Below are 12527 nucleotides of genomic sequence, written 5' to 3'. Positions count from 1 at the left end.
GCACCTGCAAGATTGCATCTGTCTAGAAGGGATGCCTTTTTCTAATTTACACAAAGGATCTCTATAGGCTAGCAGTGGCTCTGTGCCAGTGGGTGTTTATGGGAGATAGAAAAAGAGAACAAAGGCAGGCTGGGACCTAAGCAAGACGATAGAGCAAGCACAGGCAATAAAGGCTTCATCCATACCCTTCATCCTGTGTGTGACACTCCCTGCCCCCACCACCAGGAACCCAGGGCCCTATTCTTTTTTCTTTCCCCTGAATTTAAAACTGCCTTCAGATTTTTCACTTGTACTACAGAGAAAATTACTCACAGCACTTTAAAGTGTTTCCTCTCTTAGAGGGAGCTGCATTTAAACAGAAATCAAAGCTGTAATCAATAATACAGAATGTATAGCTTCAACATATGTTCGTCTGACTACGTACAAAGTATGATGTTAGGTGCCGATAGGCAAAGGTGTTACAAAGAATAAGTCATGCTCCTGGCTTTCAAGAAGCTCAGTCCGGTAGGGAGATTTAAGGCAAGCACACAAATGTCTATGTTTTGTCAGAGAGGGTGTGACAAAGCCAGAGGACTGAGGTGGGGGTGGGAAGCATAGATATTCAGAGGGAGAACTAATAATGAAAGCAAAGTCAGGTATCAGCAGGGTACCTGCCAGTGACCCTAAAATCACATGATTTGACCAACTCCACCTGCAAGGACAGCCCTACAAATAATTTTTTGGAGGACTGGCTGAAGGAGTCAACATGGCAGGGATGCATTCTGGGTGTCCCTAATGCCCAGTGTCCCAGGAGGAGCCTGAGGGCCAAAGGTGGCCATCCTGAGATCTTCAGTGACTAGAAGACACACAAGTCAGGCCAGTAGGGCCTGAGTTTTGGGTAACTGACACCTTCAGGTGACATGTGGCAGATTGGATCATTAATAATTTAATCAAAATTAATTCTATGATTTTGAAATATTCACATCTCATTCTTCCAAAATGTTTTAACTCCATTAAAACTCTTGCCAAAACAGAACTTGGTATAAATAAAGCCTCTCTACATCCATGACTTGTGTTTGAGTAAATCATGTCCAATACTTGTATGTCATTGGCATTCATGGCTGAGAAGTGTGGGGTTGGGGTAGTTGTCAGGCTCGGTGGGGGGTCCTGGACCTTAATGTGAAGATTTAAGTCATCCTCAGGAACTGCTCATTGACCAGGAAGCCCATGGAGGGCTGGCTCAGTCTGTTTCCTGATGCTTAGCACTCTTTTCCCCCTTTTCTTTATTTGTCCTTCAGAAAGATATTACAGTGAAATAAAATGGAAACGGGGTTATATAAAAGGCAATGGAGAAAATAAATAAACTTGAATCACGAAGTGAACTGCTATAGAGTAAGTGCTGAGTTTCTGTCCTGGGGAGGACATATTTTTTTCTTGAGCTCAAGAAATTGAGAGAGGCACTGTGTTTTCAGAACAGTCTATGGGGCAGTGGAGGATTAATAATAATAATAATATCTAACATTTATTGAGCTCTTCCCATAGGCCAGGAAAGGGTGAAAACTATTAACGTGCACTTAATCTTTTGAAATTCAAAACAGTTCTGAGAGGATGTTTGTCATCATCCACGTTTTAGGAATGAGGGAACCCAGGTTTAGAGAGGTGAAATGAGGTTTAGGGTCAGCTAGGAAGGGGCTGAATCAGAATTCAAACCCTCTCCTGTCATATTCTGAAGTTCATTTTCTTAACTGTTAAGAAGAAACTAGAGACCAAGAGCTGTTTACTTCCCAGTGTTCTCTTTTAAAAACATTTCTATCAAAGTAATACATGCACATAGTAAAAAGAGCAACATTTCCCTATCCCAGTCCTATTTCTCCGAAGCAGCCACTTGAACACTTTCCTAGTGGTAAAGTGAGTAAAATTTACCTTTAAAGACCACACATTTCTACAAAAATTCCTTCTCTGCCAGCAATCAGTCAACTGGGCCTCTCTGTCCTGAGCATCAACAGGTAGCCTCTTGCCACTCAGGACTTGCCCTATTCGTTGAAATAGACCTGCCCTAGACCCCTCACAGCCAGATTTTCTGTTTATCCTTTGCTGAAAATCAGCTAATAGGATAGTTGGTTTTAAGAACCTCCTTTAGTGCCCTGTATAGGCATCCTGTACCTGCTAGAAATAAAATCCTACTTTTGCTGTCTCACAGAGACAAATGAGGTTAATTGTGGGAGATTCAGGGTAGCATGGGGACATTTTGAGGCAGCTGGAACAACTCAAAGGACACCATGGATGTTGCCATCTGTCTGAGGGCCAGCCCTCCTTCCAATCAGAGTGAGAAAGGTTGGTGGAAAGCAGCAGGATACTTTGACCCAAATCTTGAAGAAAAACACAAGGAAGGTAATCAGGGCACTCAAGAGAACGAATAAAGCTGGATAATATGCCTCCTCATAATCTCCCTTGCAGGGAGTTGGGGAGAAAACTGGTATTACCAAATCAATTAAAAAATCAGATGAAGAAATGGGAAAAACAGTGGGTGAATTTAACATGATTTAGGGGAAAATTGAATCAGGGAGTCCAAAGAGTTGGAAAAATGACCCCCATAGCAAGTAAAAAATAGAGAAATAATAAGGGTCATGACTTTGAGATTTATGCATCATAGAAGTTTCCTCTGATTTCAAGATTCTTTGCAGAAATCACCTCATTAATTCCTATAATTCCCTTTTTGTGGCTATTTTGTTGATGACAGATAGATTATATACCAAGGAGATGTGGTTACCAACCTTGCATACCAAAACAAGAGCAATCCAGACATCAGAGTACCGGGAAGCACAAAAGTGTGAGCTGGTCAGAGAGCAGGACACATCTCTCCCTGTCACCTAGGAAGTACACAAAGTCAGGACTTAGAGAACCCACAATTACCAGCAACACACAGGAAATCTTTGTGGACATCTGGAGCACGAACTCTTCCTCACATGTGATTTTCCCCTTAAAATGTAAAAACTAGGGGATCCCTGGGTGGCTCAGGGCGTGATCCTGGAGACCCGGGATCGAGTCCCACATGGGGCTTCCTGCATGGAGCCTGCTTCTCCCTCTGCCTGTGAATCTGCCTCTCTCTCTCTCTCTCTCATTAATAAATAAAATCTTTAAAAAATGTAAAAACTATAACATTTAGGTGACTCTATTAGAATCTAAATGAAAGTGACTGTGAGTGAAAGGACAAGATAATAAAGTCTGGCTGACATGTGGATGCTTAGTAGTGGTGGGGTTTAATCCTCATGTGTGTTGCTACCACAGTGACTCATTTTAGCACATCAGCAAAATTTCAAATTATTTTCATATCATGCTTCTGCTGTTGGTTAACAGTTGAAAGTGTATATATATTAAATCTGCAATATCAAGATTCCACTGTATTCTTCAGCTTCTTGTGACGCTGGAAACTTATAACACTTTCCATTAATTGAACACTATGTACTGGGTACAGCTGAGCCCTTTCCCTGCATTGTTTCACTTCATCTACACCACAGCCCTAGGAAAGGGGAAGCACTATCATCGCTACTTTACCTATGAGGAAACAGAGCCTTTGAGAGGCTTAAATGACTTTGTCAGGGACATATGGCTGGTAAATGGGACTGGAATGAGGGCTGATTGACTCCAAAGACCACCTCAAAATACTACTCTTACTTCTCAATAACTAAGGGAAGTCATCTTCCTGTAGCTGAAAGTTCTCATTATTGGTCATGTGAGAGCAGAGATAACTGCCCAGCAGTGCCAGGACACTGACATCCCAGTGGAGGCTGTTGGAAGACAAGTGGAGCCGAGCCATGGGAGTGGTCTACAGGGCCTGCAGACAAGCGGCAAGGCATTCACCGCAGCCACAGCTCCTGACTTCCCCTCATTCTTGGGTCATTTATCTTCTTGATGGGATGACCACAGAGTGAGTGCTGCTGGGAGAATGACCCCCGTGTACCCACAGAAGCCAGTTCTCCCAGTTTGGGCAGTAGTTTCTCCGGGGATAGGGCCCCTCACCGTCATACTGACGCCAAGAATCTGGAGGCACTGGATGGGATCAGTCAGCACCCACGTCACAAGCAGGATCACATCAGCTACCACCAGGGCTGCCACCAACCCCAGTAGCTGCAGGTCTTTGATTATCTGCAAAAGAGTCAAGGTCATAACTTTCTTTTGCTTGTGGCTCTACGACACAGGAGCTGCAGTTTACTATGGGCTCTGAGCTAAATGTTCCAGCTCTCCCAGGGGGCTTCACATTCAGCCATCAAAGATGAAACACACACACCAAAGATATGCAATGGTGTCTATGTCCATATCATCACCTTCACCATCAAACGTTTTCATTTGTTTATCTTTTCCATATCCTGCCTTTTCTCACAAAGGATTAAGGGGTCTTATAAAATGAACACACTATTATTTCTAGATATGTTTATATGAGCATATAGAGAGATACGGAGGTTTTCACAGAAAACTGTTGACAACCATTAACTTGGAGGGTGGGATTGAAAGTTGCGAGTGGTGGAAGAGAGATTACTAGCATTTTCTTTATACATACACAAATCATTTGACTTAATACAAAGAGGATGTTACTTCTGTAACTACAAAAATAAAATTAATAAAAATATATACTATGAAAGGATGAAAAATATCAAGGGAAAGAGAAAATCAGGTGAAAGGTTGATGAAAGGTCAAGTGAGGAGAGTACATAGCCTTCATGATTTGGGGCAGAAATGTGGATCTGAGTTTTTGATGACCAATGAAAAGAAGGAAGCACAACCAGTTACATGATTCATGGTGTTTGTAAGATAAAAACACATCAGTCATCGGTTGCTTCATCAAACTGCTCAAAACCAGTGATAATAAGAAAATCAAATCAACAAGCAAAAAGGCACATTATGTGTAGAGGAACAATGACAAGGATGACATCAGATTTCTTATCAGATACAAGACCAAGTGAGAAGACAGTAGAATGAAAAGTTCAAGATACTGAAAGTAGAAAAGAGAGCTTCAACCTGTAATTCTACATCCAGCAAAAGTAGCTTGTAGAAGGGGGAAATAAAGACTTTTTCAGATAAACAAAAGCTAAAAGAATTCAGCATTAGAACACCTGTATGAGAATGTTAATATCCTTAAACGAAAAGGAAAATTATAGCAGGTGAAAATATGAATCTATTCAAGGAAATATTACTTTCGTGGAAAAAATATATGTTGATTTTAATTATCTAAATATCTTTAAAAGATAACCGTTCAAAAATGAGTAACAATTGTGTGGGGCTTATAACATATGTAGAAGTGAAAACAACACAAAGATCTGGAGAGGGAGAAATGGAAGCATACTATTGTGAGATATTTATACCATATGGGAATACCAATTATACGCAAACTCTTCCAGAAACTGAAGAGGAGGGAGTGCTTCCTATTCATTCTATAAGGCTGGCATTATACTATATGAAAACCAGAAAAGATTTTATAAGAAAAGAAAGCTATAGAACAACATCCTTTAAGAACATGAGTATAAGGACGCCTGGGTGGCTCAGCAGTTGAGCATCTGCCTTTGGCTCAGGGCATGATCCCAGGGTCCGGGATCAAGTCTCACATCGGGCTGCCTGCATGGAGCCTGCTTCTCTCTCTGCCCCTTCCTGGCTCATGCACATGCATGCTCTCTCTCTCTCAAATAAATAAATAAATCTTCTTAAAAAAAAGTACATACTGTGTGTTGCCATTTATACAAGATTCTGGAAGATGCAAACTAATCTATAATGACAGAAGGTAGAACAATGGTTGCCTGGGAATAGGGATGGATGTTAGGATTGGACAAGAGGGGAAGATGATAAAGATTTATGAAGAAACTTTTGCAGATTACACACATTTCATGGGTGTATACATATGTCAAAACACATCAAATCATACGCTTTAAATATGTGCAGTTCAAGCCATTTTTTTTACAAAAGAATCTGTGTTCTAAAAGGATAGATGGATTTCTTGTCCTTTAGTCAATTTTTTTCACAGTATGGTTACTCATAGCTGAGCTTTTCATAAATATTCACTGACTAATGACTGAATAATGTTTGCAAAAAAAATCATTCCAAAGAAGTAAATTTCAATTGAGTGATATATTGGTTCTTGGTAGGGCCTATAGCCAAAGAATTTGATGATCAGACTTTGAGGTTTGGGCAGGGAACCTGATAAAATGGGGAAATGTGGTCAGAATGACATCTGATGTCAGGGTAATGTAGGTGATCTGGCTGCTACACAGCTTCTAGGGTTGATTCTATCTGCTGAACGGGTATTTTCTTCCTTGCTCACTGCTCTGGGCTCATTCTTCTTAGTGCCAAGAATGGCCTTCCACATGGAAAAGAACTGGGCTCTGGTAAAGGCAATAACCGCTTACTTGCTACAGCTTCTCTGTAATCACTGTCCCTCACTCCACTTTCAGCTCACACTTGTGCCAGGCAACAGTCTCTCTCAGCATCTTGTTCTCCCTCATGCTGCTTTCAGATGTTGGCCAGCTTATACAGTACCAGCGGTACCAAGCCCTGGGGTGCATATGAAGCAGAACTATGTTCAAAGAGCTATCTCCCAAGAGCACTGATACATAGCTTTCCACGTGTGGGGACTTAGGAGGCCACACCACTCAAAGATATGAAATGAGAAGTAGGAATTTCAGGTTGCCCTAAAAGGGCCTACCCAGCAATTGGACACAAACTTCTCTAGCTTCTAATCAATAATAAAGCTGCTGTTTGCAATCAAGCGGTATGTACTTGCTAACTACTCACCACTCTCTTGTCCGGGACCCTCTGGGTAAACACCTTGTAGAGTCGCCAGCTCTTCCCCAGAATGGGGCCAAACACAAGGGAGGTCCCAATGCACAGCATGGATAGTCTTATCTACAGGGGGGAAAGGACAGAAGCAAGAGGCATGAGAGGGACCTTTGTCGTTCTCCACATTCTGATCTGCAAAGCCTCGGTCCACATAGGACTGGGGCAGGATGTCTCCCAGAATTCCAGTGATCATCTCTGAGAGGGCCCATTCCAAGGATAAAGATAACCACCACCTACAAGGATGCTGATTCAAAAGATGTCAAAAGTTGGACATTTTGTTCAAAACAAAGACTTGAGATTTAACCTACCTGAATGAGAGTTTCCATTGAGCCTCCTCCTAACGCATCTTGATCTTGAATCCCAAAGAGGTAAACACTACTGTAAGTCAGACAACTGCCAAGTAAGGTCACAATGTTCAGATTGGGACTGGACATCTTCACAATCCTAAAGTGAATCAGGAAGAAAGACACTTACAGTCATGATCCTTTGCCGTGGGAGTGAACAGAGCTTTCCCGCCAGTATAAACTCCAATACAACCTCAGAGTGAAGGGCCATTGGGAAGAAACTACTTTATAACCTTGTAAAAAATTGTTATGATTCATTTAAATTTATTTTCAAAAAGAACTAAATTCTGGCATTTCTTGCTTATATAACTCCAAGCCTTCTTTTTTTTTTTTAAAGGGCCAACTTCTAAAAAACAGGTGGTATCAGAGAAGAGTTAGGATTTTTCCATGAAATTTATGGTTGCTAAGAGACTGCTATATGCAGCCTAGTGAATAAATAACTAGCAGGTAGATACCTAAAGAGATACAGTTTGGAGCCTTTAGAAATGAGCTGTAAGGTAAACTACTATTTGGAAAAGCTTTGTGATTTTTTTCACTATTTATTTGATATGTAAAATTGTTCTTTTCTCTGCTTGACCAAAAGAGAACAGGGAAGCAGGATTGAAGGCAGGAAATTTGGGAAGGGTTTTTTTGGGTCAAATAGTCTTAAATGAGTTTACAGAATAATTCAAAGATTAGAGGGAGGTGTGGACAGTCAGGGTGTCAGACAGACCCTGGGTACCAACACAGGCTCAGGACAAGGTAAAATGTGTGAATTGGTTATCTTAAGAGCAAAACCAGGCTTACTTTGGACCGTGATTGATAACAATTAAGAAGGAATATAATTGTATTTAAGAGTTTTAGTCTAAAAAATAAAGAGTTTTAGTCTAAATAGTGAATTCTACATAAATTCAATATTTATATTGAGTCACTTGATAATTATACTTAGTTATACTTTTATTTTAAAATAATAACTAAGGAGGAAAGCATTCCTGTCTATGTACCTGGATTACCTGGCTGACCACTTTAAAGTCCCGAGCCAAGGCAAAACCAGCTATTTAAGGCAGCCTACTTCAATGACAGATGAAGTACTCAGAGGCATTCATTAAACAGTTTGGCAGTGCTAGACTTGCAAACATCATAACCAACAATGGCCCAGCTTGATTACTTCGTGGCTGGGAGCATAATTACATCCCCACACACAAAAACACCAAACCATTGCCCTGGGACTCAGGTCCCAAGTACAGACAACATAGGCCAGTAAGTCCAGTTGAGCTTTACCTTGTCTTGGAGCAAACACCTTGATTTTTTTTTTCTTCCTCTAAAAATGAGAACAAGTTTCACGTATTCCCCTTCTAAAATGGGGATAACAATAATACATCCCTCTCCCTCCACCAAAGAGTTGTAAGGATTCAATGAGGCAATACAGTATAGTGTGTGGTAGAGTGTGTGGCACAGAGTAAGCATGTAGCCAACATTAGCTAATGATATTATTAATCCCATCATCTTCAGACTTTAGAAACCTGCAAATCACATTTTCCTATCCGCTTTCTTTTCTTTTCTTTTTAAAAGATTAATTTATTTGTTTGAGAGAGAGAGAGTGTGTGAACGAGTGGGGGGAAGGGCATAGGGAGAGAATCCTCAAACAGAATCCCCACCAAGTGGGGAGCCCGACTTGGGGGTTGATCCCATGACCCATGAGATCGTGACCTGAGTCGAAACCAAGACTCAGTGTTCAACCAACTATCTGCACCACCCAGGCACCCTACCTCTCCTGCTTAATCCATTGCCAGTTTCTTTCACTTGTTATTTCAAAATATCTCTGAGTTGTCTCTTACTTTCTGTTCCTGCATGCATGATACAATCATGTTAGGAGCAATGGAAGTAGGATCAGATGTGACAGATGGGAATCCTGGCTCTGCCAATCACAGGTGTGTGACTTTGGGCAAGTCACTTAACTACTCCAGCTTCTTGTCTCATCTGTGTAGATACTATCTTTCATATCCACCCCACACATTATTGCAAAGATCAAATGAGGTGTGTGGCAAAACTCTTTGCAAGGTGATGCAAAAGTATTAATTTTTAGATTTTTGGTGTAACCTTTAGCTCTCTGTAACACCATTTTTTTCCTTGTCCTAATACATTTATATATTACTTTCAGACTTAATTTCTTAAAATACTATCCTCATCACTTAGGAAGAGAGCTGCACGTGTACAGATCAATTTTACCTTAAGTCTCCTGTATCCAAATTTAAAATCTAGCCCTATCCTCTCTACCCATTCATCTCCTCTGTTAATAGGTCTTCAAATTGTAGACTCATGGGGAATAATCATTACTACTTTGTCTCTTCCCACAAGAAGGGGAATTATGGGGTGAATACTGGCTGCCAAAGCAAGACCAGTGTTAACCAGCAGCTTCACAATGCATTTGTTAAGTAACACCATAGACAGACCAGTGCTGACACTACTTTAGAAACGGGGTCACTGCTGCCCTGGGACTGGATCCTCAGTGCAGTCAGAAGCTTGTACATTGGCACAACCACTGGGTGGACTCTTGCAGGACAAATAACTGAGGCTGATCTTCCCCATGGCTACCCCCAGCATGAGCCATGAATATCTGATGATGATCTCCTTGCCAACCAGCTGCCTGAGTTTCACAGCCACATGTTTGTGTTGTCCAGATCACTGAAGGGTAGGTTTCTTTCTTTATTCTTCTCTTGGGTCCATTTTATTTGAACACCACTTCATAAGACGATCTTCTTCGTGTTATTCAGTACTGCATGCAACCCTGATTTGGAATTTCTCCCCCTCCTGATTTAGTTAGGAGGAACTCAGTTTAGTTGTTTTTGACAAAATATACATTACATAGTCTTCACATCTCAGAAGTTGATGCAAATTCATTTTCTGAATGGACATGTTGTGTACTTATATATGTATATTTTTATATTTTTCATAAAAATTTTTACTTAAAACTTGCATCGGAGAAAAAAATGAATGGAAGATGATTTAACTATTTTGTTTGACACCTGTGAAGTCACTGAAAGGTGAATCATCTCCTATTCAGCAGATGAATTATGTATGCTTGGGAAATGTCTTTGCTACTTTAATAGGAATTCAACCACTAATGTCACTTATATTTTTCTGTTGAACTAAAAGATGAAATCTATACATGTTGAGTATTTTTGACCAACCACAAACATATAATTTCCACAAAGCAAGAAGATTTCAATATTATAAACTAAATTATAAATATCCAGTTCCATGGAGATTACCTAGGTTGCATTCATAGAGTTAAAAGCTTGGACTCAGTTACTAGCACTCAGAAACAAAGTGATTTTTTTAAAGGATTATATAGCTATCTCATCTTTTTCTCTTCATTTAGTAATTGGCAATGTAAGATAAAAGCTTTCTTGATTTTCTATTCTCAAGCAAGTCTTAATACAAATAGATAAATATCCATCTATATCTACAGAACCTGTATAAACCTGGATTATCATTTCAATAGTCTTTAATGAATTCTGATGCTTATATAACATCTATCAGCTCACAGGTATGATATTTTTTTAACAATTTACCTTTTTTTAAAAAAAGGATTTTACTTATTTATCTAAGACAGAGAGAAAGAGCACATGTAGGGAGAAGGATCACAAGGAGTAGGAGAAGCAGACTCTCCGCTGAGCCGGGAGCCCGATGTGGGGCTCAATCCCAGGACCCTGGAATTATGACCTGAGCTGAAGGCAGATGCTCAACTGACTGAGCCACCCAGGTGCCCCCAGGTATGATGTTTTAAAAGTCTCTATCAAAAAAAAAAGTTTCTATCAAATATCAGTTTCTGAACTTAGAGGTTTATTATACCTGCTTTAGAGGACTGACTTGTCATCCTTATCGTTTCTTCTTAATTCTGGTTAAGAACTGAATTTGGAAACATGACTTGCAAATAGGGTTGAGGGTACTTTTCGTGGCTATTGGAAATTTTCCTAAAATGTCACAGGACCATGGTTTCTAAAATGCTATATGGTGTCATTAAGCTTTAAACATATCTAAAACCCAAGTATGAATGTCTTTCCAAAAATGTTTTTAATAAAGCAGTTAAGATTAAATTGTACAAGTTAACTGAATTTCTTTTTCAATCCACTGTTTTTGATCCATGCTACAGTGGGATTATATAAATCTACCTCATCTGGAGATATTCCTTTTTTTTTTAAGATTTTATCTGTTTATTTGATACAGAATGACAGAGAGAGAACAAGCAGGGGGAGAGGCAGAGGGAGAGGGAGAAGCAGGCTCCTCGCTGAGCAGGGAGCCCAACGTGGGGTTTGATTCCGGAACCCTGGGATCACAACCCAAGCCGAAGGCAGATGCCTAACTGTTGGAACCACCCAGGCATCCCCTGGATATGTACAGCTTTATTGTAATATGTTCTTGTGTGTTTCAGCAAATGTGATTATTTTACTACTTTGCTTATTTCTGATGTTTTAGATTCAAAATCTAAACCCGATTCAAATTCTGCACACCTCAAAGCAATGTTTGTGTGACTTCTAACCATATATATTCTATCTCTGTATCCTAATGGTGAGAGCAGCTTGACCCTGTTCCTTCCTCACCTGGCTGGGCCGCCATTCTAGACCATCCTAGGAGATTTCATTAGCCTTTCAATCTCCAAAGTTCTAATTCTTTTATCATAATGACTTCACTTTATTTCACTTTTAGATACCCAACTCCAAGGTCACACCTTGGATGTTACCGTGATTCAGAAGGATTCCACCTCAGAAATTTTGAAAAGCAGTATCCCCCTCTCTGATCTCAATGCATTCAAAATTGAACTCTTAGTTTTCTCCCTGGACCTGTTCTTCTCACATTCTTTCCCAGTTCAAACAATGGCAATTCTTTCTTTCTATTTGGTTGGACCAAAAATCTTGAAGTTATCCTTGACTCTTGCTCACCATCCACATCCAATCTGTCATGAAGTCCTATTGGCTCTAACCTTGAAATACATCCAGAATCTAACTACTGACCACCCTTGCTGCCACCACCCTGATCAAAGTCTGACTTTTCTCATTTGTATTATTACCATAACCTCTTAACTGGCCTCCCTGCTTCTACTCTGGAGACTTGCTAAGTCTATTTTCAAGACAGCAGTCATAGCAATCCATTAAAGGTAAATCAGATCATGTCACTTCTCTGTTCAGAAGCCTGCAGTGCCTTTCCATTTCACTCAGAGGCAAACTCTGTCTTTACCAGAGTGTACAAGGCTTATATATTTGGTCCTCATTATCTCTCTATCTCATATCCTACTTCTTCCCCCTGCCCACTCCACTCCACACAGGCCTCCTTGCTATTCCTTGAAAATATCAAGCACTTGTGCACTTCAAGGCTTTGAAGTGTCGGTTCTCCCTGTCTA

General features: G+C 40.3%; 1 protein-coding gene across 1 annotated transcript in view; it reads right to left on the bottom strand.

Moving 5' to 3' along the window:
* GPR156 (G protein-coupled receptor 156) overlaps nucleotides 1-12527 on the bottom strand; it is an 89760-nt gene that overhangs the window by 20455 nt on the left and 56778 nt on the right. Inside the window, exons 4-7 of the mRNA XM_055315782.1 lie at nucleotides 7112-7247; nucleotides 6759-6869; nucleotides 4000-4125; nucleotides 2754-2849 (exon numbers count right to left, since the gene is read on the bottom strand). Coding sequence (XP_055171757.1) covers nucleotides 2754-2849; nucleotides 4000-4125; nucleotides 6759-6869; nucleotides 7112-7247 — 469 coding nt within the window. The remainder of the gene's footprint in view (nucleotides 1-2753; nucleotides 2850-3999; nucleotides 4126-6758; nucleotides 6870-7111; nucleotides 7248-12527) is intronic.

The sequence above is a fragment of the Nyctereutes procyonoides genome, unplaced genomic scaffold (assembly GCF_905146905.1).
Source record: "Nyctereutes procyonoides isolate TBG_1078 unplaced genomic scaffold, NYPRO_anot_genome, whole genome shotgun sequence".
NCBI lineage: Eukaryota > Metazoa > Chordata > Mammalia > Carnivora > Canidae > Nyctereutes > Nyctereutes procyonoides.
This window is presented reverse-complemented; position numbering and strand designations above follow the sequence as displayed.